Below are 27,776 nucleotides of genomic sequence, written 5' to 3' on the forward strand. Positions count from 1 at the left end.
AATTCCAAAGAAACTCACCCACAAAGGGTCAGCAAAGCCGAAAACAGTGGTGGATCTAGGGGAGGGGCTAGGCCACCACCTTATTCTTAGAACAAATAGATGCCGAAAAAGCCAAAAAAAAAATTCAAAAGCACCCCCTTATTCTAGGGCCTGGATGACCCCCCCCCCCTCCATTGTCCTTATCCCTACTCCCTCAGCCCCTCTCCATAACAACAACAACAACATAACTGATAATAGTAATTTTTAATTTGACACAATACTGTAAAAAGGAAATTAATTTTCAGGGTCATACTTTCTTTTAAAATCCAATCAGAAACTTTAGTGATCTCCCATGAGAGTACCCATCTAATGGGAGATCGCTGAAATTCTGATGGGAGAAGTCCAGTCAATTTGCAGTTATTGATAAAAGGTATAAGAATTTACACCAGCCACCAGCATCCCAAGCTAATGACAAGTGAGCTCAAAAGTCAAGAAATCTACAATTTTAAAACAATTCCTGCTGTGAAAAACAAAAAATATCAGAAGATATGCATGACTATAAAGAAAACCAGATATGTATAGTTCCAGATGAAATTTATGAATAGACTTCATCTGAAACTATATATCGGGTTGTTTTTAGTCATATCACAATAAAGAATAATGGTGGTTTCCTTTTCGAAATATCTTTTTATATTTTACTGATTTTAGAGAATCAATTATTTAAGCTTTTCTATTTCTATAGAGCGAACGTTTTTGTTCCGCCTCGGGGTACGTAAATTAAAACACTCTTTAAACAGCTCAGCAATTGAAACAAAAAACTCGTTTAAGTCATCTGTTTCTTTGTCACATTTCAATACGTGTTAGTGACGGCTTCCTTTCTTCGCTTGTCTTCTATAAACCTCTCTAACGCTAAAAGAAAAGACTGCGTATGTACGTTTGAAGAAAAAAACTGTCTTTTCCACTTACAGCAGAAGAAGAAGGTTCCGGTTCAGACTAATTGAGATCAAACAGGTTATGAATATCGTCAAAAATAAACAACTCCTTCGGTCCAGGATGGGCTGTTCGAGACTATAATATCCGCCATCTTGGATCGACTTGGACAGTAGAACCCAGTCTGCTGCATCACACCTTTTTGCTCGGACGCGCTCGTTTCATCGCCCAGCCTTCTCCCGCCCTGGTTCTACGCACGTGAAAACCGACGCGCTTTTCACGTGATCGTGAAGCACAAAGTCCGCTGACCAGAGAAGCAGTACAACAAAATGGCGGTCGTCCTTCTCAAATATTCCGCAATCGCCAGAAAAACACTGCTACGTGTTTCGTTATGCTTTGCTTGATGACGAGAAAAACAGTATAAACAGTAGGAAGAAATATTCAAAATGCCAGAAAAAGTTAGACACATCGAATGGGAGGAAATGGACAAAAGCAAATTTTATTTCTTTGGCCCGACTTTGTTCCTTGGAATTCGGGCGTTATTGTATCCAGCTAACCTGGTTAAAACTCGCCTCCAAGTGCAGCGAAAGAAGGCACTTTATAAAGGATCATTCGATGCTTTTGTTAAAATATTACGCTTTGAAGGTATACGAGGGCTTTACAAAGGATTTCTCGTGAGCAGCTTTGGTCTCCTCTCCGGACAGTTTTACATCACAACATTAGAACTGGTTCGTACAAGAACGAAAGAATACAACAATGCTGTTAGAGGATTCTTGGCCGGTGGTTGTGCCTCGTTAGTAGGGCAAACTATTACAGTTCCCGTTGATGTTGTTTCTCAGAAAATGATGGTTCAAGGACAGGGAGAAAGTACGGCGAAATTAAAAGGAGCTTCGACAATCATAAGAGAAATTGTAAAATCTGAGGGACCCCTTGGACTCTATAGAGGGTACTTGATCTCTCTTATGACTTATGCACCTAGTAGCGCTATTTGGTGGTCCTCGTATGGTATGTACACAGGATTAGTGGGTAATATAGTGCTGTCAGGAACACCTCATATGCTTGTCTTGGCCATAGCTGGTTCTATGGCTGGCTTCACCACTGCTACCTTAACAAATCCTCTGGATATAATGAGAACTCGATTGCAGGTTTGTTGCTCTTTCTTTTGTCCTGTTTTACGTCGATTAATGTGGAACTTCAACATCACCCCATTACCCACCAGGCATACCCTAGACATCTGACTTAAGGTCGCGGGGGATACCAACAGCATGAATAAATTCATGAAGGGAAATTTTGCTTGACCTGCATCTTTTAAAACGCTTATTTCTCGGCTGTTATGGGTGCGATTAAGCTCAAAATTTACAGATGCATAACGAAATGATGCAAGATTGTGAATGTCATCTTTTATTTGGTAGATTGCATTTTACGGCGATGTTATAGCCTCGTTAGTGCCAAATTGGGAAAAACATGATTTTGTGGCAGAGTTTGCGGAACGAGTAGAAGACAGCACACTGTGATCTTGTCAAAAGCTAATCAGTCAATACCTCTAGAGTGTCATAACAGAAGCGGATTTTTTAATTTAAAGTTTGCCCGCAAGTTATGGCGGTTTAAGTGCGCAAATTTGAATTTAATGTCTTCTACCTCTTTCTAAAAGCGCTCTTTTAAAATTCCGCTTCTGTTATGACACACTACAGTATTCATAGTTTACCTATCTGCAGTGGCAAGTCATGAAGTTCTGTATCCGCGCTGTATTCTCTGCCACAAAATTGTCGGAAAAGTCCAAACTTTGAGGTTTCCGAAGGTGTCCCGACCTAAATACGATCATTTTACCAAGGAAAGATGTAATTATGGTAATTATATTCCACGCTTTTTTGTGAGAACAATGCGTTTTTAAAAAGGACACGATTGTTTATGCCGAATATTTTTGTGATTACTTTGAGTACACTAGTTGCAGAAATAGTCAAATTTAAAAAAAATAAGCTCAAAGACTTCCTACAATCTATATGAACGTATATCGCTAAGAGTTGTTTTAAATTGGTTAAAATATCAATAAAAGATGGATTTTTTACAAATCACGCGCACACGCCCATATTTTTCTCCAGTCATAAATATCTCATAAAGTTTTCGATGTAAGTCGTTGTACTTCGTGCATACGCTTTAAATAAATGCATAATGATGAGCCTAAGGTGTCCCCCGCGACCTTAAGGTCGCGGGGGACACCCTAGGCTCATCATTATGCATTTATTTAAAGCGTATGCACGAAGTGCAACGACTGACATCGAGAACTTTATGGCGAGATATTTGCATAAAAAATATGAGCACGCTCGCGTGATTTGATGTGTTTGCGTCTGGAATTGTTTATGTCTCTTCGAAAACGCATTGTTCTCACCATAAAAGCGTGGAATATAATTACCATAATCACCATTTGGAAACCGTGTTTTGATCGGGACACCTTCAGAAATCTCAAAGTTTGGACTTTTCCGACAATTTTGTGGCAGAGAATCCAGCGCGGATATAGAACTTCATGAGCTGCCACTGCAGAGAGGTAAACTATGAATACTGTAGTGTGTCAGAGGCGGAATTTTAAAAGAGCGCTTTTAGAAAGAGGTAGAAGGTATTCAATTAAAATTTGCGCATTTAAACCGCCATAACTTGCTGGAAAACTTTAAATTAAAAAATCCGCTTCTGTTATGACACTCTAGAGGTATTGACTGATTAGTTTTTGACAAGATCACAGTATGCTGTCTCCTACTCGTTCCGCAAACTCTGCCACAAAATCATGTTTTTCCCAATTTGGCACTAATGAGGCTATAACATCGCCGTTAAATGCAAGCTACCAAATAAAAGATGACATTCACAATCTTTCATCATTTCTTTATGTCTCTGTAAAATTTGAGCTTAATCGCACCCATAACAGCTGAGAAATAAGCGTTTTAAAAGATGCAGGTCAAGCAAAATTTCCCTTCATGAATTTATTCATAATGTATGTATCCCCCGCGACCTTAATGTTTAGTTGAACCTCCCTATATCCCAGGGCTGTCATTAAGGGCCATAACCCGTAACACCTGTTACAGCTGGTTCACTCACTGTTAAGGGTTTAGATGTTGATTGGTGTTAGGTTACACAAGTTTGCATACAAATAAAAATGCTACGGGTGATAACTTCAATGTAACAGCTTCTTAAAAACTTCATGACAGCCCTGCATCCAACAGCCACCCTGGCGCAGAATGAACTTACGATTGCAGGGTGCAAAGAAATTGTATTTCCAGATTGGAACCATTGTGTGTTAGCCTAAAGGCATTTCTTTGTGCCCTTACATGTGGAGGGGGACAAGGGGGGCAGGAGCCTGGGAGAAAAGGGGCGGGAAGCGGGAGGAGAGAGGGCGGGAAGCGGGATTCTTAAGGTGGCGGGAACCTGGAGAAAACAAGCAAAAATTTTTAACATTTCATTATATTTTGCAATGGACATGGAACAAACAGAAGAGAACAGCCACGGAAAGGGGCGGTTTGGCAGGAGTAAAAGGTACGGGAGGTGGGAGGTTCAGACCCCCCTGTCCCCCCCCCCCACTTCATATACCAACTAAAATGTCGAAAAATGTTACTTGTCCATTAGGCAAGTGATGGAAAAAATTGACTAGTTTTACAGGAAAATCCACTAGCCCTGGACTGTTGCACAGGGATTTCTTTGCACACTGTACTGTAAGGAAGTTTCAGTAACAGAAGCGAATGTGACAGTTAGTCGTCAGACAATGACCAGCCAAAATTTGCTCATGTCCAACAAAATCTCAACTATACTCAGACATAATGTCTGGTCAATTTTTTGTAAGATCCTGGACAATGTAGAGAGGTGGTAGCCATTAGGTAGGCTGTATGTACCAGAGCTGTAACATAACACCTGGTACAGCTGAGTTACAAGTTTTTTTTTTTTTTGCTTTGACTTGATGTTAAGTTATGGGTGATGGTTACCTCAATTACAGTTGGAAAACAAATCGCCAAACAAATGATACATGTTAAGGCCTGGCCAAATGAAGATGAAGGTTGATGAGAGTTCAAACTCTCACTCTCGTTTGGCATGGAACTCTCATGCACTCTCATCAACTCTTGTGTGCTCTCATCAACTTTGAATGTGCTCAAATGTTTCATGAAAGTTGATGAGAGTTTGACGAACTCTGGTCCTTGTTTGGCCCGAGTTGATGATAGTTGATGAAAACTCTCACGAGAGTCAACTCTCATCAACTCTCATCCTTATTTGGCCCACGCTTTAGACATTAAAGTCAGAGTGTGGGTCAAAAAATAATGACACCCCTGTGTACCAATCCCAGGAAGCAACAAATTTGGCATACTTATGTAGAAGGTCTTTCCTGGGACAAGGAATTTATCTCTTTATCTGGATAGAGGGGGATATCTGAACCTTCCCTGGGTGCTTAATTTAATTAACTATTTTTTTGGCCTGGTATACCAGTCCTGCAACCTTTTACTCAAAATGACTGGACCATATCTGAAGTTATTTGAAGATTTCCAAGGTCATTCTGAACACTACTAATGAAAGAGATATCTATAATATATATAATATCTAAGATATTATTTAATAGTAGATATAATATCTGAGATATTAACACACCAAAGTGTGTGAGGCTTTTATGGAATTCGAAATACACTTTTCTTGTGGCATCCCAGCGCGTATTAAGCAACCGAGTGGGTTTTTTCAGGAACCGATAGAAATATCCAAAAATCCTCACACTTTATGTTAGCACATCATCTTCTGAGTGATATAGTCCAGTTTGTTTGGATGCTGGTAACACAAAGGCTGGAAATTCAGTGAAACAAACACCATCAGTTTTTTGTTTAAAGGCTTGCGCATGCTTACTGAAACAAAAATGGTTAAAAAGATTAAAATTTTCAGAATCTATATTTTATACGCTTTACAGTGATATAATTTATAGATTTCTGTGCTTTCTATTTAAGTAGTGTGTTTAAAAAGATTTTTCCGGAAGGCCCTCTATTTTGTTGACAGTACATGTAACCTTAAATTAATAGACACCTGGTGTGTTTTGTTAGAAATCTGCCTATCTGATTTGTTCTCCCATTGTTGTCAATTCACTGATAGAACATGATATCTCTTCCATGCATGCTGCTGTTAAAAAGGGAACATTATTCTTGATTTTTGGTTAAATTACATAAATAGTAGGTTTAGACTACAATCCTTAGACCATGAGTGCCAGTTTCATATGACCAAATGGTCAGCTTTGCTTTGCCTCAGTGACTATTCGCTCATAGAAAACTCAGGCTCATACAGTGTAGTCTTATCATTAAATAAGAACCTTTCAGAGGTACATTATAACTGAAGTCTTTTATTTTGAAGGTTGGTGGTGGAAAATCAACATTAGTCCTACAGATGTTCCGTTCTCTTCTGCAAGAGGAAGGACCCAAGGGGTTAACAAAAGGGTTGTCGGCCAGAATACTGTCTATGGTACCTTCAAGTATTGTTATGGTACTGGGATATGAGACAGTCAAAAGACTTAGTTTGAAAACATCAGAAAATGAGCTGCAAGTACAAGAAGAAGGTTATTTGGAGGCGTCATTCTGAGGCCAAATACAACTGTATGTACTGTACTGGATGTGTGTTGTTGTAAGACTGAATTATTTTATAAGATGTTTGCTATTCTTTATTTGATGAAATTCTGCATTTATTTTGCATTGTGTGGTTTCAGAAAATATCCCCCCACAGAGGGATTTGCCCTATGACCCCCCACCCCTCTGGAAATTGCAATTTAGCTTCATACATTGCTTTAAAGTTTTGGGTCTTTGTGACCCCCCTCCTCCCCGCAATTTCTAATCCCTTCTGTGGGGGGAGTATGGATATTTTCTGGAACCACACATTAAACAATTGTTTTTTTTTTTTCAACAAATTGTCAAAAAACACATTTTACAGTTAGATAAACTGCAATTGTGCAGCACTTGTCCAAAAGTTGGACAAATCTTGGCAAACTATTTACTAATGTACTTATATATCACTTATGTACTTATATATGGGTGACAAATAACAAGGACTTTCTAAACATATATGAGCATACGTTGTGACAATTTGTTGAATAATAAACAATTATTTGCCAAAGTGGAGGTGAATCGTGGTCGATTTCACGGCTCGGTAAGTATCCACCATGTTCACCGACACTGAGGTGAATGATTGTTTTAATATACACCATGCAAGTTGAATAAGTAGCAGACTAAAACATCACTTTTGGTAAACAAAGCAACATGCGAAGGCAGTTTGTTTCTCTTTAGCTGCTTGAAGGTGAATAGTACTTTGCTAATCACCTCCGAGTTTACCAATCAACGTGTGTAAAGTACTATTCACTTGTGTGGTATATACTAATAATGGTTATTACAAGTTATGTGTTGATGAAGTTACCATTTAATTTTCTATTTTGTTTTCAAAACTACAAACTGTACATATAGTTTTAATAATTAGTAAGAAATTCATTGTGATATTACAAGTACAACCATTTTTATTTAACATACTATGCATCCAGCTTGAGGACATGCCAGATAATAATTATTAACACTTTTTAGGGAATGAGGTGATAAAAAATCACCTGGAAGTCATAATAAATGTATTTAAAAGCTTGTTAAAATGTGGTTTCAATATGAATAATGGTTTTCAATTTTACTGTACATAATTATATTATTTATCATGATGATCATACCCAGTCATTTTCTAGCAACACAAAGATGAAATTGCTCTTTCTTAGTCGATACCAGTACATTATTTTTCAGTTTTTTTTTTTTATTGTGTTTGGTGGACTTTTTTAGTAACTACTTTTAGTACTACTTGGTTAGTGCGCTGGTCATTGTGTTGTGTTCTTGGGCAGTTACTCTGACAGTCCCTCTCTCCACCCAGGTGTGGGTGCCTGCAAACTAATGCTGAGGGGGTAACCCTGTGATGGACTAGCATCCAATTCAGGGGGAAGTAGAAATACTCCTAGTCGCGTCATGCTACAGAACTCAGGATAAGCTCTGGCCTGTATGGGCCACTAGGCTGAATGCAGACTTTACTTTAAATGTAAGTGGTCTCGACAAACCTTTACAGGAGAAGATTTGATTCTGACTGTAAGTGTTTTAACTGTTTTTGCACATGTTGTGTTCTTAGTGCCCATGCACACGAGCAAGTTTTCTTTGCCAATTTTCTTTTTTGACACATGAGAGTTTATCTCAGCTTTCCCCTGGGTGGGATGCTACATGTAGTCCATTGCAGGGTTATCCTTGCAATTAATTTGCCGGTACCTATTTACACACCTGGGCTCTAACCTGGACTTCTCAGGGTTTGCAGAAGCAATTTTGTGAACTTGATACTGCTATGACTTCTAAATATATTCAATATGGTGCAGCTATTAATTTTTTTGATACATTGCATTACTAAGGTGTAATAAGCAATAATATTTTATAGCAAAAATAAATGTTATTCTACCTTATGATGAAGATGCACACGGGTAATATTTTTTTGAGCCAGATAAAAAAATACCAGTTGACAAACTAGTTTTATATTAATGTCAATGCTTTTTATTTGTTAACCATCAAATATGGGATTTATTATTTGACTGATTTATTTTCTTTGTAATTAGGATCTTTTTTTACCTTTTTCTGCCCAGATTCGGAGTAGTGTAGCAGCCCTCGTAACCTTGTAATTCTACTGTTCCTCTAGTGCCGGTGACTGTTGCTATTGTTTTTGGGGCTACTGGTATTGTTCTATTGTTCTCTCGAATCCATTGTTTAGCGAGCCATTCATGTGAAACCTTGCGAAAGCTGCTACCTAACCATTTGTTTTTGCTCTGTTCTAAAACTGCTCAAACTGGCATACTATGGTCACATAGTTGTACATGCTCTCTGATCATAGTACCTTCAAGTGACGTCACAGTCAAATATTAAATACCGTAATTGGAAATATAGCCACTGGTATGGTCTCCACAAAATTTACTAATGTGATTAACACACATAGCATCAGGGGAAAGGGACAGGAAATAGTGTCCTTGTTGTAGGCTCCAAGGTGCTGTTTATATGAAATTTTGTCTTTGGAGTTTAGACCAAGGGGATTGTTCATGATAGCGAGGTGTCCATAAGGGGGTTTCATTTGAGTTTTGTCGGTTTTAATACAGCAAATGTGAGATGTAAATAAAATTATTTTGTTTTTTGGTCTTGAATTCATGTTTTATGATAGCCAATATTAGTTATCCTGTCTACCATATCACAATCAAATTTGAAAAGAGCAATAGCCCTTGACAGGTTGAAAAGTTTAACCAGCTGCAAGTTTTAATATTAGCCTCATTATTACCCAGCACCATAGGTCGGTAACGCATGCAAAGGGCTATACCTACATATAGGAAAGGCCCTGAAGGAGGAGGGAATCCCATTTCCCAGCCTAAATTTTGCGCGAATGCCACTTCCCAACCTATTTTGTTTTGTCCAAATCCCAGTCCCATTCCTATTTTTTGTTTGTGATTCCCATTCCCAGAATCCCAGTCCCGGTGACCCAAATCCCTTTTTCCCAGTAAAAAGTAGACAAATCCCAGTTTCCATTTTATCCCTTCAGGCACCTAACTGGTGCAGTCTGTACGCAGTCAGCCCCCAGCATGAACGCTCTTGGATAATAAATTATTTATGTTGCGGACATTCAAGCTTTAACCGAAGTATGAGACAGATGAAAAGTGATACCCAAAAGTACTGGCTATGTCATTTTTCCCCCTTTGGGGAAATGTTACCCAAAAAACTAAATCGAAGGCTTGGACATTTAGAAAAAAATATACCCGACTGAAACTGTCAATTTTAAATTCAGTATACTTAAATCATAGCCTGGGCCCAACAATGAAATATACCCAATCTATTAAAATTCTACGAAGAACGCCGTTTGTTAATAAGCGCTCTTTTTTTTCATTGCACGGAAAGGGGTGAAGCCGCTCGTTGCTGGAAACTATTTTAGACCAAAATATATGAATATTTTTATACCCAGTTTCAGAATGGTTATTAAAATCACTTTAAAGTGCCACTAGGACCAAATTTCACAATTTTTTTTCGGACATTTTATGCCACAGAGTAACTCACCGGGGTCTATAGAGAACCTTGATCCAGAAAGAAAAAATTAAAAAGCCTTCCTTCATAAAAATTTCGAGCTCCGAAAACTGCAAATTTTCGGCCGCCATTGCTCGAATCTGGTTCCAGGTGAGCCCGCATATTTCACAGCGGCAGGTCTCACTATGACGTCAAAGACTCAACACGTGACCTTCCCTGTGTTGTTTTTGTAGAGATTTTACTGGAAAAGTGTGGCGATTATTCGATGAAATTATCCGTCCTCCAAGCCTTTAGGAGCAAGCTATTCTCCATCAAACCAAATAGAAACATTCAATAGTACAACGACAACGCAGATCAGGTATTGCGAAGGATCTAGAAGCCGTGGAGTACGCTTGAGAAGAAGCTAAAGGCAGCCATGTGAACTCGTGTTCTTTTGAGTCTGTATTCTCAGGAGCAACTTCAGAATACCCGTCACTTCGGTCCGCCTTGTCGACACGCTAATTTTAGAAATTGGTACGTAGTGTGTTAATTGGTTTTTTGTCGTTTTCTTCTTTTATTTTTTTTCAAAGCGTTCATTTTGAAAGCAAAGCTTGCTTATATGAAATGCAGGCCTAGGGTTACAAATTTCGGCCATGCAGAAATATCTCAAGTGCCTGATTCGGAATGTTGTACGTCAGGGGGAACATAAGCTTTATCATTCATGAAATTTAAACCTTAAACTCTGTTCACTATCTTTGTATTTCTCAAGGTTTTGAATCGATTTTAAGTGAGTATTTTGCTTAGTGATCACTCCAAAATAATTTCCCCATTTCTTGTTCACAGTCCACTTTCTTGAGTACTTCCTTGATCATCACGATCAGGTTCCCAGACAACAGTACGGAAGTTTTAAGCAATTATTTGTTATGGATTGTTGAACAATAAAAATAGATGACTGAACACAATGGAATGCCACGTCTCAGACAATAAAATTTACATAAATAAAATGACTGTTGTTATTATATGACAAGGGACATAATATTATTATCATAGTCAAGTTATGGCTAGTTTGTCTGTTAACAACATTTTCATCACACATACATTTTGCACCATCATGATGCATAGTTTTTTTTTTTTTTCCAATCTTTTTTCTTTTCAAGGAACACAAGGCATTGTCATAGGTGGGTGGTGCTTGTGGGAGTGTTACAGGGATATAATTTCAGGCAAAAATGTCACTGGCAAAATTTAATGTACACAACTTGTCTTAGCCTGCGAATGCAGCTGCCTCTCATTCGCTCTTCTGTGAGGGACTCCAATGAGAGGCGGCTGTATTCACAGGCTAAACTTGTCTCTGCCTAAGGTTGTTTGATCTGATTGCCATTTGAGGTATTTTAACACACTGAAAGCAGGCTGTGGTGAAGTTTAGGACTAAAATCGAAATGTAGCCACTCCCCTCCCTTGGGCATTATTTATCCAATTACCCCAAGGCTGAAGGGTCGGCAATTTGACATCAGTGGTTGTTATTACAGCAGGGAAAATGAAACCATATGGGAGGGGTGGGGGAGATTTAAGCTAATTGCTTTGATTTTGTTTATGATTCCTAACCGTTCACAGTTATGTTAGTGGCTATTGGCTGAGATTAGGAAGGAAGCGGTCTTTTGACTTTTAAGCTGATCAATCGTGTTCTTTTGTGACATTGTGGCTGCAAAAGAAGGGCCTGCAAAAGCTGTTTTGCATTTAAAAGTGAATAGTTTGTTTCAGGTTTATCTAATTTGCCCATAAATCATACACAGAAAAGAAAGAAACTTCTGCTTGACTGGTCAATTTTGCCCATTTACTACCAGTAGGTTTTCGGGGAAAAGGGAATTTGATCACAGAATGAGACTGTTATGTGCGGCATTTGAACAATATCCTTCGCCTGGGAATAATAACTTGAACAACCACAACTTCAAATGCTCGTGGGCTGCAGGGAAGGGGGTGCGGATTTCTGAAATTTATATTTGATCAGTACATTTTACATGGCTAGGGCTTGTTAAGATACAACATACATGGTGATTGGCTAATAGACAGGGCCAACTTTTCTTTGTGGCAATATCAATACCTGGCTAGAGAAAAACAGTTATTCTGTGCTCCCCCTGGGGCACAAAAGGTTGATGATCAAATAAACTTCTTATTAATGTTAGCTCTCAACTGAAGCCCATACTGGTAGATCATTGCCGTTGCTCATTTCAAAGGACCAAGTAAATATTAAAGTTTGTTAAAAAACAGGTCTGGATAAAAATATGTCACTATTTAGTCACGGACAACTGGCTTTGACTAATGAAATACCGTTATGGTATTGTGAATATGATATCAGTGTTCAGCTTCAAGCCAAGGTTTTGTAGATAATTTAGAACAACAAAACCCAGAGGCTTCTTTTAAAGGAAGTATTTGTCCATAATAGGGTAAAGTCCATATCAAGCCTAGTGGCCCACCATGCTGGAACTTATCCTGGTTTCTGTACCATGAAGTGACTAGGAGCATTTCTAACCCCCCCCCCCTTGGATGAGATGTTAGTCCATCGCGGGCTTACTCCCCCCCCCCCCCCCCCCCAGCATTAGTTCGCTGGTACTGGCCATGGGTGGAGAGAGATACTATGAGAGTAAAGTGTCTTGCCCAAGAACACAACACAATGACCCCGGCCAGGATCGAACCTGGGCCCTTCGATCCAGAGTCCAGCATACCAACCATTAGGCCACCAATTTGTCCATAATATTTGTTCTTTGTAATTAAAATAAATCTTTACAAGGCTAAAAATGGCTGAAGTTTTAGCCATTTCTAACCTTGTAAATATTATTGCAATCTGCATTTGCTTTTGATAATCTGAAAATACTATCCAAAGAAGCATTGCAGGTAAATATTTATTTTTATTGACATTACCTTACACTTTATTGTTAAATTCCAATTTGACATGGAAAGAAGACCCACATGAAAACCAGCAAGAACTGATGTGGCTTCCTCTTTAAAATTTTACTGTAATTTATTATTTATTCATTATATTGTATGTGTGCGAGATAACTGTGATATCAACCTCAACCTTTGGACTGATTGTATTTATCATTGCATGGGATAAAAGATAACAACCAATTTATCATGTAGACATAAATGTAACAGCTTGTCACAGAAAACCACAAAAATGAGGCAGCAAAAGTGAACATTGGTTGCTCTTATTAAATTCCTCCAAGCAAGATCTCAGGATATGGTTTTTCTCAGTGGCAATAAAAGATAGCACAATGAATTTTTGAATTTTACCATGCTACATTGTATGCTTTCAATAATGATGCTCTCGAATGGTATACTTGTAATTTCTCAAATGGTATGTACTTGTAATATTGTTGAACAACCTAAATATATCGAAATATACAACCATGCACAGTATCCTGGGCCTCATTGTACCAATAAAGCCTGACAGATTAAGAAAACAAGTAAAGCACACATTTGATGACCTGTACAGAAACAAAAAAAAAAAAACAACAGAATTTTGAAAGCAAGATTGGCTAAATATGAGTACATGTATCGAAAATAAAATTATAAGCAGCAAGGCACTGTAATTTAATGCTATTGCTCGTGTAAACAACTCGTGTAGTTCGTGTAAGTGATGGAAGTAATAAAGTTGAAGTTGAAGGTGAAACAACGGCATTGTGCTTATTTTAAACCACACAGAAGAAGGCCTATGCATGGTCCGTCTAAATTGTTCGGAGATCAATCCCCGTATAAAATTAACTACCACAAACCTGTCTCATGCAGCAGCCGGCTGTCAGTCGGAAGGTTCGCTCGTGTGTGTGCGAGCAAATTTTAACCATTTGTGGACAACAGCAGCTCGAAGATTTGAATGTACCACACATTAAATTCCCAGCATAATGTAATTAAGCCTGGTGGACTTAAATTGTATTTGTGAAGTCTCGAAAGGCTGAAATTCTGTAGAGAACTCTAGCCATCTCTGCAGAGATTCGAAGAGATTCAAGCGAAATCGCGTACGAGGTTGAGTCTTTGACGTCACATCCGGTAAATCTGCGACGATCCACGTCATTTCCCCTGGAACATGCTTGAATAATGGCGGCCAAAAAACCCCGAGAAATACAGTCGAAAAAAACGGTCTTCCCGTGCTCAGACAGCAAAACGGTTTGGACAGGCGAGTAAGAACCACATACAGATTACGAAAATGCAAAAACATTATATACGAAGAATTTGGTCCTAGTGGCACTTTAAGCTGTTTTGATAGCGTTCTATCAAATGCAATAACCTTTTGGTTTCAAGACTAATATCCATTCCATTTTAGCTAATCTTTCCGCTGTACAGTTGGTCTTGAAAGTCGATGTTCACGGGATTGTGTGCTTAGGTTAATAGGAACAGTTGTTATTAGTTCGAGTATTGTGTAGCGATCGGTGTGAGATCGTTCTGATCTTTGTGTACCGTGAACGTAAACCACATTTATATTTAAGCTATTTCGCAATGTTATACACACCAAGGCTCAGAAGAGGGAAGCAAATGGTTTATGCAAGACACGTGAAAAGGGCAAGAATTATACCGTGGCGCGTGAAAATAGCTAGTAAGACACGTGATTCGTGGATTCTGCTTTTTCAAGTATACGTGACACGTGAATTTGGTTAAAATTTGTGTGTGAAACGGGATTACAACCCCCCCCCCCTCCCCCCTCCTTTGCTACCCTCTCAGAACCCTACGACATATAAAGCACTTCAGATCTACAGCACCTTTGTGATCGGTCAGTTAGACTGCTTAGTGGCTAAACTTTTAAAAAGACCGCTTTTTAAGTGCATATCAGAAAAGTGGGGGGAAAAGTCAACATCTTGGTTCTCTAAAAATCTGAAGAATTTGGTCATTAATTTTCATGTGGTTGCTTTGTAGATCTTTTGTACTGACTGACGGCTTCTTATATTATTTTTCTACGTTGTCGTAGTTTTTAACAACCCATTACTCCCCAGATCCCCACCCGCCTAGGATGTTTGTTCGAAATAGGCCGAGGATTTCCGTTAAGGTCGCGCGGGACCCTTGCTCATTAATAAATTCATTAGCCAAAGTTCTTGACGGAGTGCTATCTTGTAAAGCTTTAATTCACTATATTTTGAACATTGATTCCTCTAAAATTTAACAAGGATATTCGGGGATGATGGAATTACATCATGATTGTCCTTATACTGAGAGATGATCGTTGTGATGTTACAAGCCCTTAAAAGTTTAACTGCAGATAATGCGATTTTGTGTCCAAGTTTTCAGTTAGCACAGCGCACCGAATTAAATGATTATTTAGCGTAGTGATAAATCATAACCCCTTTTGTGCTATGGCTAGAACGAAATTTTCGATTTCAAAAACTGCTACAAGTTAATGACTTCTAAGAGAGCAAAAATGTGAAATCTAAACTTTGAAACGTGCTACCTTCATTTTGAGAAGGGAATTTAAAAATTCGCTCTAGTCATAGCACAATAGAGTACATCGCGAATCAACTCTTGAAATTCTATATCGGCGGAGAAAACTTGGACACAAAATTGCAGGTTTTGAGGCTTCCGAAGACCTTCCGAATCAATGTTTACAACAACGTGTGATATATTCAAAGCTGTGAATCTAATTATGATAATTCCCTATGTTCCAGCGCACGTGGCACAAAGCTGAGAACAATTACTAGTAATTACTTGTACAAAAGAGTTTAAAAACAAACATTCTCATGAATATTTCGTTTGTTGTCGGCTTCAGTCGTCCGGCAGTTCGTGCATACTCTTTAAATAAATACATACTAATGATTGCAAGGGTCCTGCGCGACCTTAAACGTCGTCAACCTTGCGTCAACACAACATTTTAGCAAAAAAGACAGGTTGGAAAGCTTTTCCTTTTTTACGCGTTGACAGGCTATGAATTACATTAATTTAATCAAAACCTGCCACTTGCTTTACAAGTTTTGCTTACGGCAAATGCATAGAGTGTATGCCCGACACTGTATTACAATAGGCTCAGGTTTTGATCCCAAACACAGACGGTATTGAATTGGCGAAATGACACTGGAAGCGGCTGAAAACACAAACTTTGTGTAAGACACACCTTTCATGGCCTTTCATGGAACGTGCTACTTTCAATTTGACATGTAAAACCTTTGGTATAATAGAATCAGTTTCTTAAGGCAGCTGATTACAAAGGCAGCTAAAATGGTTGTGAACTGTGCATTTGTTTGCGATGATTATGCAGCTCTTTTATACATGCAGCTTTTTCAAGATTTAACTAATTCCGTGAAATCGGGAAAGTCGTTCAAACAGAACAGTCAGAATTTTCCGACTCTTTATAAAGCAAAACATAAATAACTCAGTGCCTTGCTGAAAATATTCAATGTTTGCGCCGAGAAATAGAATGTTCCGCCACGTCCCGGCTGCACTGTTATAGTTTGTTGCTTACAAACCTCAGTTCTTAAGTCTGCTGCATTGTAAAATATCACAGATAAATAGTTTCTCGAATGTTAGTATAGGGTTGTGAATAGACAATCGTGTGTACAGCTAAGGCAGACTGAGTAAATAAAACGTGATAAACCTGACTGCACGATTGTGCAAGGTTGTACAGCTTTAATACAATTGTATCAATGTAGGCGGGCCTTTCAAACAAATGATCCAGCGCTGAAATGCATGTTGATTCAGTTGCTAGTGAAAACAATAAATGGGATGAATTTTTATGTTCTTTGTTCAACACAATTTCAAAGAGATCCTGGTGAGTTACAATTTAATGTAGAAATATCTTCAGGGGCAATTCACCGCTAGTTGTAGGAAAGTACTTTTAACGTTCCTTTTTTAATTTCTTTTTTAACCCTTCGTAGAATGTGATTAGCGCGCCGTGAACTCCGGATAGAGCGGTCCGGGTTCCCGGGTCCGGGTTCAAGAAACGATCGGGCTAACTCGCAATGTATAAATGGGTACCAGCGAAATGTAAAGCAAACCTTAAAAATGCCAAGGGGTTGCAAGCGATGGACTAGCATCCTATCCAGAAACTCAGTGGAGCGGCAGCAACTAAGCTTTAACCTGGTTTCTGAATACTATGTTTAATTTTCATTCAACACGATCTCTGCAAATTTAAGAGTTATCTTTCTCATATATTTCTTGTAGATCAAAACACGTCCAGTCAAACCAGCCTACGCGAGCTAGTGAAATAAGGTAAGTTATTGAATATTAAAATCTTTTTAACGTAAAAGTATAAACGACTAGCCTTGATATTTACTAGTAATAGAAAAACGGTGACTTAGAGTTACATGGTTTGCATTCTTTCATTTTCAAACTATTTGTCGTACGCGGCCACTAGTTCAGTTACAAAGTCTACATGATAGGTAAGGAACTCTGCTAATCCAGAACACTGGGGTCCAAGCCCAACCATTGTACTCGTGTATTTATTGTGCTTAAGAAAGACCATTACCCAGTCTCACAGTGCCTCTGTGCACGGTGGAGTTTAAACTGATGGCTCCCGGTGATCATGAATTGTAAGGGCAACCTAAAATGAACTAAAATACGGAATGCTTAGGGAAAAGCTGTGATTGAAAAGCCCAGCGGTTCGACAGCGGTGGAGCAATACTCCACGTCATTTGATGCATTTCATCAAAAGTACTAATATTTGTTGACCAGTCAGTAAAACACTACCTCTCTGGAACCTCTATTTTCATTCGCCCGCTGTAAACACTATCTCTATTGTTATTCAGGGCTAGGGGCATTGTTGTCACCTGTTATCTATTGTTTTAAGAACCAATGAATTAACTCGTTCCGAGAGGTAGTGGGCGACCCTGTCAAGTAGCCACAAGACTTGTTATCAGCCCTCACTTTTATTTTTGTCTCAAAATGCCACACCCTTTGAAACAGTGTTTTGTTGTTGTTGTTGTTTTTTTTAAAAAAAGTGAAAAAAAATGTTATGTCGGATATTACCCTTTGCATATTCAAAATGTTTAAACACAGATGTGAATATAGGAAAACAGTTTTTAGTAAACAATTTGCTATTAGCCTTAACTCTGCATTTTTCTTTTATCCTTACGGGTTGTTTCTTAAACAGATGAAGTCCACGATGATCGCTTTCGTCTGCTGTCTATTCTTCGCTGTGAGTTTCGCCGCTGAGAACCAGGCCTGCTACGACAGCTGCAACAATGACCACATAAAATGTGTGCAAGACTGTGCTCAGAGTGGTAATAACGACTTTCAGTGCCTTTGGAAATGCAGGAATAACTACTATGGCTGCACAGCGGGTTGTTACAAGCCTCCTGTACCTCCTCAGTAAATAATCATGATCATATCAGTTGAATGTTTCAATGTAACAACACGATAAGATATTAAACGCTGGCTGATACGTACACGGACATGCTTTTTGCTTGATTGGTCTATATCTTAGTCATAAAATTTTTCCTTCTGTACATTTTCCTTCTAAAAACATGTAAAGCTAGTCTAAATAATGATTTCATCGAATTTTAAGCTCTTTCTCTACATAATCTTAGCAACGCTTTTCCATGAGGTTAAAATTTTTGAGATAGCTAACTTATCCGAAAGACAAGCATTAACTTAAGGCGGCTCGATCGGATTTTTGAGTGACGATACCTCTTGTCATAGAGGGATTATTTTGGACTTGACATAGATTTCTCAAGGTCGGTGAAATTTGAAGAATTTCTATGAGAGCATTTTCGAGAAAATTCGGATGAAGTTTTGAAACATTCTAAGGCATTCTAAGAGAACACTCTCATAGAAATTCTTCAAATTTCGCAGTCTTTGAGAAAACTGTGTCAAGTCTAAGATTTAGAAGCCTTTTTTCAAAATAATCCCTCTATGACAAGAAAATCGGTCTCGTGTAAAATGGGTGGTGACGTCATTATGTTGCTATTGTAACTCCGATTTCGATAAAAGTTATCAACTTTCATCTTTCTTTAGTACAGCTGTATTGATCGATTTTCAGTCGTATTGTTTACGGTGGCATACAAGTTGCTCAAAGTTGAAAGGTATCGTCACTCAAAAATCTGATCGAGCCACCTTAAAATTATTCCACAAAGTCCTTAGGCTGTCCGCTAACTTTATCGATATTATTTAGTATGGCCATGCCATGCAGTTATTCCTGTTTCCATTCCTTCGCGATTTTCGGGGTAAAAAATAACAATCAACAGAAGACTTTTGTTAACAACCATCCCTTTTAAATTTCGGCTAGTTTTCAACGTCTTGCTCTTTGTTCACAGTTTGATAACTCCTTCCATAAAGTAAATGATTGCAAACTTCAAAGTCAATATTCGGCCTTGATGGTCTGGTCGCTTTGCAATTCTTTATATTTGCTTCATATCCGTTTTCTTCCCGTGCATTTTATTGTCGTTTCCTAAATATCCTGCTCACAGGAACCAAAATAAAATATGGACCCAATCTCACATGACTTCGACCCAAGGGACTCCCATTCAAACATAATTTGCGCCTTGAATTTGATCGACAAACACGACAAAAATTCAATGTTTGTATGACTGCCTAAAAACAATTATCCATTAAATTTGATTTCTTTGCCCTGTGAAATTGATACTAGACAAAAGATCTTCCTGATCATGAACAATTTCTGAGCATGTATAGTTCGATGTATTGAAAGCGAACAGCTTTTCAGTTTTCTCACATTTGTCTATGAGGCCCCAAACTTGAGGCTGTTCGCAAAAGTCACTGCTAGGTTCGCGGGAAAAACGTTGCAGACAAATGAATGGTAAACGCGATTGCTCCTCTTCTAGTCCTTTCACAGCCCTTAAAGTGCCTATGGAGTGAAAAATGTTTTGCTTAGTTATAAAAATTGCCTTAAGAAATACAAGATTCCAAAGTTTGAAACGTGTTGCGGTAAAACTAACGATTTTACAAGCGCTCAAAGTTGTGCCATTTTCCCTTCAAAAATGGTCAGAGGAATGGGTCGAGTTTATTCCTGAAATGCGAGCCCGTGACGTCACTTGGGTGCCTCTCGTTTGTTTGTGCAGACAATCACGCAGTCAGAGTTTACTGAGTTTCTTGTAACCAAGGGACGAAAAGATGTCGAGCGTTTCAGAAATGACCGAAACTTCAGAAATATTTAGCAACCCCGAGGATGAAGAAACCACAACATTCAACAGAAAGATATTTTCGCGGCGCAGATCTTGATTCAGCTTACTTGCCGACAACTACTCTATGATTTATAAACTGTGAATATTTCAGAGATACAAGACGGTTTCATATCTGTGCAATTTTTAAATTACCTTATCGACTCGAGCATGAAAAGTCATAATCTTACAGTGCAGTAGCCGCGGTTTCGAGGCAGTTTTCTTGAGCTTTAATTTTGGCAACAAATATCGTTTAAGATCACTTCACTTTTCGTAATAAAATATGTATGTAGCAGATTGGTTTATAAATGCCGTTTTATTGTTCTCTATCTTAAAGAGTACATTGGGGTAAATGAACTCCAACTATAGACCACTATAAAATTCCATAACAATATAATAAATGTAACAGAACTCCTGAATCTCAAATTATATAACAGGCTAGACCAGAGGCGCTTCAACAAGTTACGCCGGTTTCACAGTCGCCTTCACAATCCACTTGCGGCCAATAGTAGTTCGACAGCTCCCTTCCACTTACGTAAGTTATAAGCAAACAGAAGATAACTTTTGACGCCTTTAGAACCAAGTTCTCATTTTTTATTCGAAAAGCTTTGTTCTAAAAGCAGGTGTAAATATGGTGTAAAACACCTAGATACATGCCAGTAATTCGTTTTACGGTTACTGGGAATATAATTTACACATTGTATTTTACTTGAAGGTAAGTCTTTAAATGAAAAAGTTAAAGCTTGATTGTTAAGCGTTGCTGACTTACATCTAGTCTCGAATTTCATTTTTTCTTGTTGTAAAACCTCACTGAAACACTACATGTACTAAAGCGGTTGTACAAATTCAAAGTTCTCTAACAGAAGTAGGATCTCAGTACGACTCAGGCAGATTATTCTCAGTTCATTTTTATACGTATAATTGAGTTTGCTTTGTTTTATAAAAATGTACTGGTAACTCTATTGTTGGCTGCTGTACTAACTCGTATTAACTAAAATCAATGCGATTTCAGCTAGCGACTCCTTTCCAAATTTTACAATATGTTTTCTGCGAATGTTTAATTGACTATTTTTAAAAAGCATACTTAAACATAAAGACTTTGTAATTTTAATTGTCCATATACGCTTCACAGACATTTTTTGTTGCCTTAAGATGCCTTTACTGTCAAATCATATCTTGTTTTAATTCGTGAAAAGTATTTTAGAGGAACACGTTATGTAAAAAGAAAACTATCTAACCATATAAGGTGCTATAAATTACAAAAACGTCCGGAGACCTTTCGAAAGTAGCCTATAATTTTCCAAATTTCACTGCACACAAAGTGGTGTAAAAAATATTGGCAACCTTTACAAATTTCCCCGCATTTGGTCGATATGTGGCATCCATCTCGTATCCACCGCTTTAGCGATTGCCAAGGTCACGTGACACGGTCCAGTAAACAGCCTAAGCCGTGCATTTCAAAGGCTCTGCGTGCAACCGATTAGAAGAGATGTAGAAAAATACCTTTGGCGTGGGGTCGACTTGCAAAAAGCATTGATCTCATTTCTCTCTCATTTTGCAAATCAGTTTAGTCAGCGTTTGGACAACTGAATTAATTCTGTGAATTGATAAGATAAGATAAGATAAGATAAGATAAGATAAGATAAGATAAGATAAGATAAGAGCTTTATTTAACGTGGCACTCCACTTAGCTAAAAGCTACTTTACAGGAAGCCCACAAATAAGAAAACAAATGAATAATAAAACACTGCACCGTAAACTCCACCTAATTAAGTGCGTGAATCAATAAAAAAAGTAATGCTTATGCTTATGCTCCGTTAACTTTTGCTTTATCTGTGTTTCAGACCGATGGAACTATCAGGGAATGAATTGACAGCGGGGAGTTTAATGCGATTGATGATTCGCTTCTTCAAGAAATCTCTCCCTTTCCTGCCGACTGTCATAACGCTTTTGTTAATATTCAGTGTCTGGCGGATGTTGAACGATGTAAGCGTGAAGGTGGCTTTACTAAGTAAGACTTCTGTGGATGGACACTCAAACACCACCAAACATAATGAGAATTTCACCTTGTTACTCTCCAATTATGCAAGCAATGAATCCAGCGTTCAGTATCATATTCATCGAACAAAATTACTGAGCACGGCAGTGTGTCCTCCCAATTCAGTGTTTCTTCTCATTTTAGTGTCCACGAATGTGGGAAATTTTGACAGGCGTCAATTAATTCGCAAGACGTGGGGTGCTGATTTTTCTATCAGCACTAGATGGAAAACAGTTTTTCTCATAGGGAAAAATAGCAATGACAAGGAAATGGGAGAGGTCAGCAAAGAGTCACAGATATATGGTGATATTGTGCAAGCAGATTATCAAGAGCATTTTTGGAACATGAGTTATAAAGTCGCGATGGGATTCGAATGGTCTGTGAAATATTGCACATTTGACTACCTACTGAAGGCAGACGACGATGTATTTGTGAATACACTTAATCTGATGGATTTCTTAACCAAGTATACAACACCAAGGAGAAAGTTCTACACTGGTAATATTATGGTTGGCAGTGTTGTTCTGCGAGATGGCAGATATGGCGTGTCGCCTGAAGAATACAATGAAACCATTTACAAGCCATATTGTAGCGGAGGAGGCTACGTCTTGTCACGTGACGTGGTGGAAAAATTTCTGTCGTATTTCGACGTTTTAAAGCCTTTAAAAATTGACGATGCGTACATCGGTATACTGGCTGATCGGGCTGGCGTTAACGTCACACACAATAAAGAATTTCGCATGTACGAAAATAACTGTGAATACAAGGAAACTACATTAGTACAACACCCAGCGAGAGGGGATTGCGCTATAAAGCTTTATCATAGAATGGTTGGATGGGTTAAACAAGCTGAGTAATAGACCGATCGATTGAGTCTCTGACTGGCTAACTGACCATTTTGATGTGAGACAGTCGGTTCATTGAACAACAAACGGCTTATAACTGTAACAATGTTTCTTGGTTTTGCAATAGACTGAGTCTCGCATTCGTCACTCCCTTACACAATCACAAGCTGAAGACTCTTCCCCTTTCTTTTTTCGCCTAGAACGTTGGGTAGATAACGCAAGGGGATACTTGGAATCTACTGGCCGTGTAAGATCTAGAGTTATGAACTAAGAAGAAAGACCTGTGTGCGGCATGTTTAGTCCTGAAGAAATACCTTATTGTTACTTATTTTCGCGGGACTTAATTTTCGCGATTTTCGCGATTTTCAAAAAATCGCGAAAAAAGGTTCTCGCGAAAAATAGCGACGCGAAATTTAATACCCCTTCTATATAATTCGTTTTGAATATTCAACGTTTCCGTTGGTCTTGGTCAGGCTCCTACCTTGGTACAGTCGTCAAACTAGCTCTACTTTGTAGCAAAGGAACATGCCAAACAGTTTTTAAAGTTTTGTTTTGTTATATGGTTTTGTTCAGTGTCGTTGGAAACTGTTGCAGTGGAAAATTAAAATCAGTTAGACCAATTTTGAGTCTTACTGTTTGTTAATAGAGACCAGTATTTTGACAATTTTCGCGAAATTTAGTTCCTGTAATCGTATTTTTTTGGCCAAATCGCGAAATTTAAGTCCCGCGAAATATGGCCGTTCCATTTTCGCGAAATTAAGTGCCCGCAAAAATAAGTAACAATAAGGTACATCGCATATGGAGATAGATCGGACACACCTGCAGAAAATGTCTGGTAGATATCTCATAGGTGTCCATGCGTTGAACTCCGGATGTGAAAGAAAGAAGGGGAAGACCCAGGGAGACATGGAGACGATCGGTCGAGTGGGAGATAAAAGAGTAAGGATGCGCAGTTAGGGACAAGTGACGAAATAGGCGAAGGAAAAGCAACACTATAGCGTTCCCAGTAACGGCCTTATGATTACACGCACAATAAGGATTAAGGACTGGGAAACGCAACAAAAACCGAACCACAATCCATCACTTTTCACAAAAAGAATAAAAGCGAATTCTAACAAAAACCCGCCGATTTCTAGACTGGCGCCATGTTGTGACGTGACGACGGAGACAACCAATAGCAAACGCACTTGTACCTCACGCTTCCGGAACAATGTTGTTAAGTGACGTCGTTATTTTGTTAGGTGACAGTTGCTACGGGCTACATGAGCAATGTCAGGACTTGTCAAGCGAGTCGTTATGAGTTGTCGCTGTGTTGTAAAAAATGTCACGAGTTTTAACCGTAACCCCGCGACAGTACTAGCTAACAACGACCAAAATAAGTGACGGCGACTGCTGTAGGTGTCCATTTAGAATGTCACAGCTTCACTACATAGTTTGTTCCATTTTCATGCTTCGTGCATAGAACTTGTCATGATTTTAAAAGTTAGTTATTTCTGACGGCTTGGCAACACCTTCAGTTTGAATGGATACTGAAGTTTTCAATTGAGTGCCGTAAAGTCCAACGCAAAGTAATTACTCCGGCCAATCACAAAGTACACAGGCAATCCAGTGAGCCAATCAAAACTCGAAGCAAATACATGTTGCATGCACGAAGCGCCGGGAAGTGTGCGTGAGCGAGTCACGAAAGTCACGATTGATTTTAGTTTAAGTTCTGATTGGCTAAGAAAGTGGTGATTTTTAAACCAATCACTAGCTAAGCGTAGTAATGCCATACCAAAGGCTAAACCAAAGCAAACGCAAACTACGTTTAAATCGTAAAGTTAAGGTATAGTAGGCATAGGATTGTATTCTACAAATTTGACGGATGTGGCTGTGCTGAAAAGCGTCCAGTTACGTTTTTAATTTTTTTATACATTCGTCCAGAAACTATTCTGCATATTTATGTTGCGGTTTGGTTGGGTTGACGGTTCGCTGAAAAACTAATTTATAGACAAATGTTTGGAAAACTAAAAACGTAATTGAACGCTTCCAGACAACTATGAAAAATGTGAAAAAAAAAGCGTTCAAATCATAAAAAAGATTAAATTAATCTGTTGAGAGTATATCGTGCGAACAATTCCTGAATTTTTCGAATCAGCCAAATGGTAGAAGACAAACAAATCAGTTGAAGTTAATTTCTACCTTTCACAAAAAGCGCGATTGTTATGAACTCGGCAGGGAAGGTTTTTTCGTCGCGCAAGGTGTTTTATCGTCTAAAGTCACTCGACTTTAATCCTAATTATACACTCCTGCTCGTAAATTAAGCATTAGAAAAAATAGAAGGCAGGACTTGCTTGTGTGCAATAAAGACTACGGGAAAAAGAAAGGGTTTGAGAGATTTAGCTAGACAATTTTCAGGCCAGTATCCCACATAAAAAGAAGACGGGTAACGGCCAGCCGGGCGTCTTGAAAAATTGGCAAGCTTTGTCATTCGTTTCACGTTTTTATCTTTCTCAGTCTAAACAACTTTGTTTACTTTCGGTGATTTATTGTTACTTCTTCAATGTTTTTCTACCTTTGAAAATTTTTTAAGATGTCCGTCAATTTAAACGCGATTTTGTATATCAGTAAAATGAATAAAAAATATCGTGTGAAACAGTTCCTTTTAGTTTCTTTTTGTTATTCAAAGTAGGACTCTATCAGGCAAATTATGTTTTCTTTATGCAATTATTTTGATTGTCACTACACTTTACGGGTAATAATAACGACTTTATTACAGTATATCCATTTGACATGGCTCTTCATCTGTAATATGCTAACTACAAAAATAATAATAAATAAATTAAAAAGTTAAATATTAAACAATAAAAAATAAATCTACATTATTTCTCTTTTAACTTGACTTAATAAATATTTAAAAGTGCCCTTTGAAAATTGTTTGTGTTCTTTGCAATTCCGTAAGGTGATGGGCAATTTAATAAGGAAAACAAATAAGTAAAACACACGATATTTACATAGGCAGCAAAAATACCAAACTTTCGACATAAATAAGCTATGATGTCCAACGTTAGCGAATGATTTAAGTGTATCGTTAATACGATCTACTCTTGTTTCGTTCTTTCGACGTATTTTTGAATTAAGTCTAAAGCAGAACGCGTGCAAGAGCAACCGTGGCAAAAGCAGGCGGATTAGAGGTCGCGTTGTTCCAGATGCTTTTTCGAGCCCTACTGGTCAAAATCCAACACTGAAAACTGATCTTGCTGGGTAAGTTATTTTATTAAAAAATTGTCGATTATCCAATTCCTTCAAATTTATGTGTTTCTTTTTACTGATCACATTGCAAACTAAAGGAGCGCTGTATTAATTATTACCTTTATTTCCTAACCAAACGAAAAGCGATTTAATATTTTTAAGTCTCGTAGATTGAACACAGTTTTCTTATGTATACTTTTAAAATATTGTATTAGTTAGTTTATTAACTTTTTAGATTTTTTTCTCCCCCAGCACTGACAGGCGGGCCCAGGCATACCTTTTTCGGCAATTGTTGAAGTGTTTTGGGCGCGATTTACAGTAGTTTAATTTATAGGCAATTTCTTCGAACGATTGCATCCATTTTTGTAAAGTACGTTAGAGCGCTACTAATTTCAGTTAGTGGAATAACCAATCGTCACAAGAAGCGATTTCTTTATTAAGGTAGCTTCTCGATTTTCCATGCATTCAAACCAAAAAGCTTAAAATTTCGCTGATAATTAAGTGTCACAAGCTCCAGCTATAAATATTTGGAGTCACTTTACATATAGCATGATGACTTCTCTGCACAGAATTGTTGCCAATGAGCAAAATGTAAACAATGACGCCAGCAAAGATCGCCCTTCAATTCGAGGTGACATTTCACTAAAGAAAATCTGTATGGATAACAGGCCGCTTCCGAACAGTTATTTATCGAAATAATCCGTTGGGTACCCCTGCTTAATAGCGACCTTTAGATTTGACTACGAGTACGAGATCGAGTACGAGTACGACTTTGGAATTTCGACACAAATCTGACAAATGTATCCCCCAAACTATAACTCTTCCCTGTTGCTGACTAACACATAAATAAACAAACATTAGGGATAAGATCGGTGTGATAAGTGATTATAGGAGGCACATGAATTTGGTTGTGAACTCGTACTCGTACTCAATCTCGTAGTACTCGTAGTCCAATCTGAATACAACTTCTATAGCCAGGGGCATTACATAAAATAATTTCAACATGGTGGACGTCGACAGCTGTACTGAGCAGTACGTACCATATCAAACTTTGCCTATTGTTATGGTTTGAATTTTCCATTATTAAAGACGATGAATTCTGTTGTTCGTCCTTAGGGATTTTTCTGTTCGGTGTCGCGAAATTGCACTCGGATTAAAACGGATTCAGTCGTTACATTGTGATTTCCACGAGCATTTCCAGCAAGCTAGCAGAATACGCTGTGACCATAGCTCGATATTTGCCCAAATATACGTACTGACACTTTTGGACTTGGCGGGGAACGCTCTCGAAATTCGATCGAAATTGTGCATGATTTATAAGCACCACTTGGCTGGGGAAATGAATGTCGTCACGACTTTCTGGCACACGGATATCAGTTTTTCAATTGTCTCCTTACAGACGTCAAGGATGAGACAGAACTTGGTTCGAGCAGTTGTTTATTGACTTTGGCAAGAATTTCTCTGTGTTTTTTTTTTAAAAAAAAGCGTTTTAAAATGTTAAATACGATTAAACGCGAAATTACTGAGATACGGCGAAGGCAAGTTTGTGGAAAAGGATTAATTTAACTCAGTTAGGTCCAAATGTTTGGTGCTCAATCGGCTAAAAAACCACACTTTTATGCACACAATG

General features: G+C 38.3%; 2 protein-coding genes and 2 long non-coding RNA genes across 5 annotated transcripts; 3 read left to right on the forward strand and 1 right to left on the reverse strand.

Moving 5' to 3' along the window:
- Positions 1-1,221: 1,221 nt before the first annotated feature.
- On the forward strand, positions 1,222-9,096 carry LOC144644701 (solute carrier family 25 member 44-like). The gene is made up of 2 exons (XM_078504229.1): positions 1,222-2,054; positions 6,268-9,096. Exons 1-2 carry the CDS (start codon positions 1,356-1,358, stop codon positions 6,490-6,492), a joined length of 924 nt encoding a protein of 307 aa, XP_078360355.1. The 5' UTR covers positions 1,222-1,355; the 3' UTR covers positions 6,493-9,096.
- Positions 9,097-12,830: 3,734 nt separating this feature from the next.
- LOC144642072 (uncharacterized) lies at positions 12,831-14,193 on the reverse strand. The gene is made up of 2 exons (XR_013568691.1): positions 13,718-14,193; positions 12,831-13,429 (listed from the first exon to the last, which is right to left on the reverse strand). It is a non-coding gene; the product is annotated as an uncharacterized LOC144642072 (long non-coding RNA).
- Positions 14,194-16,608: 2,415 nt separating this feature from the next.
- Positions 16,609-18,304, forward strand: LOC144642073 (uncharacterized). 2 transcript variants are annotated; one of them, XR_013568692.1, is made up of 3 exons: positions 16,609-16,689; positions 17,082-17,129; positions 18,010-18,304. It is a non-coding gene; the product is annotated as an uncharacterized LOC144642073 (long non-coding RNA). The 2 variants fall into 2 exon arrangements; XR_013568693.1 differs by lacking the exon at positions 16,609-16,689 and adding an exon at positions 16,712-16,749.
- A 3,623-nt stretch (positions 18,305-21,927) lies between these two features.
- On the forward strand, positions 21,928-23,223 carry LOC144642074 (beta-1,3-galactosyltransferase 5-like). The gene has a single exon (XM_078501072.1). The coding sequence runs from the start codon at positions 21,929-21,931 to the stop codon at positions 22,925-22,927; it is 999 nt and encodes a 332-aa protein (XP_078357198.1). The 5' UTR covers position 21,928; the 3' UTR covers positions 22,928-23,223.
- The last annotated feature ends 4,553 nt before the right edge of the window (positions 23,224-27,776 follow it).

This window comes from Oculina patagonica, chromosome 2, assembly GCF_052425735.1.
Source record: "Oculina patagonica isolate OP01 chromosome 2, crgOcupat, whole genome shotgun sequence".
Classification (NCBI taxonomy): domain Eukaryota; kingdom Metazoa; phylum Cnidaria; class Anthozoa; order Scleractinia; family Oculinidae; genus Oculina; species Oculina patagonica.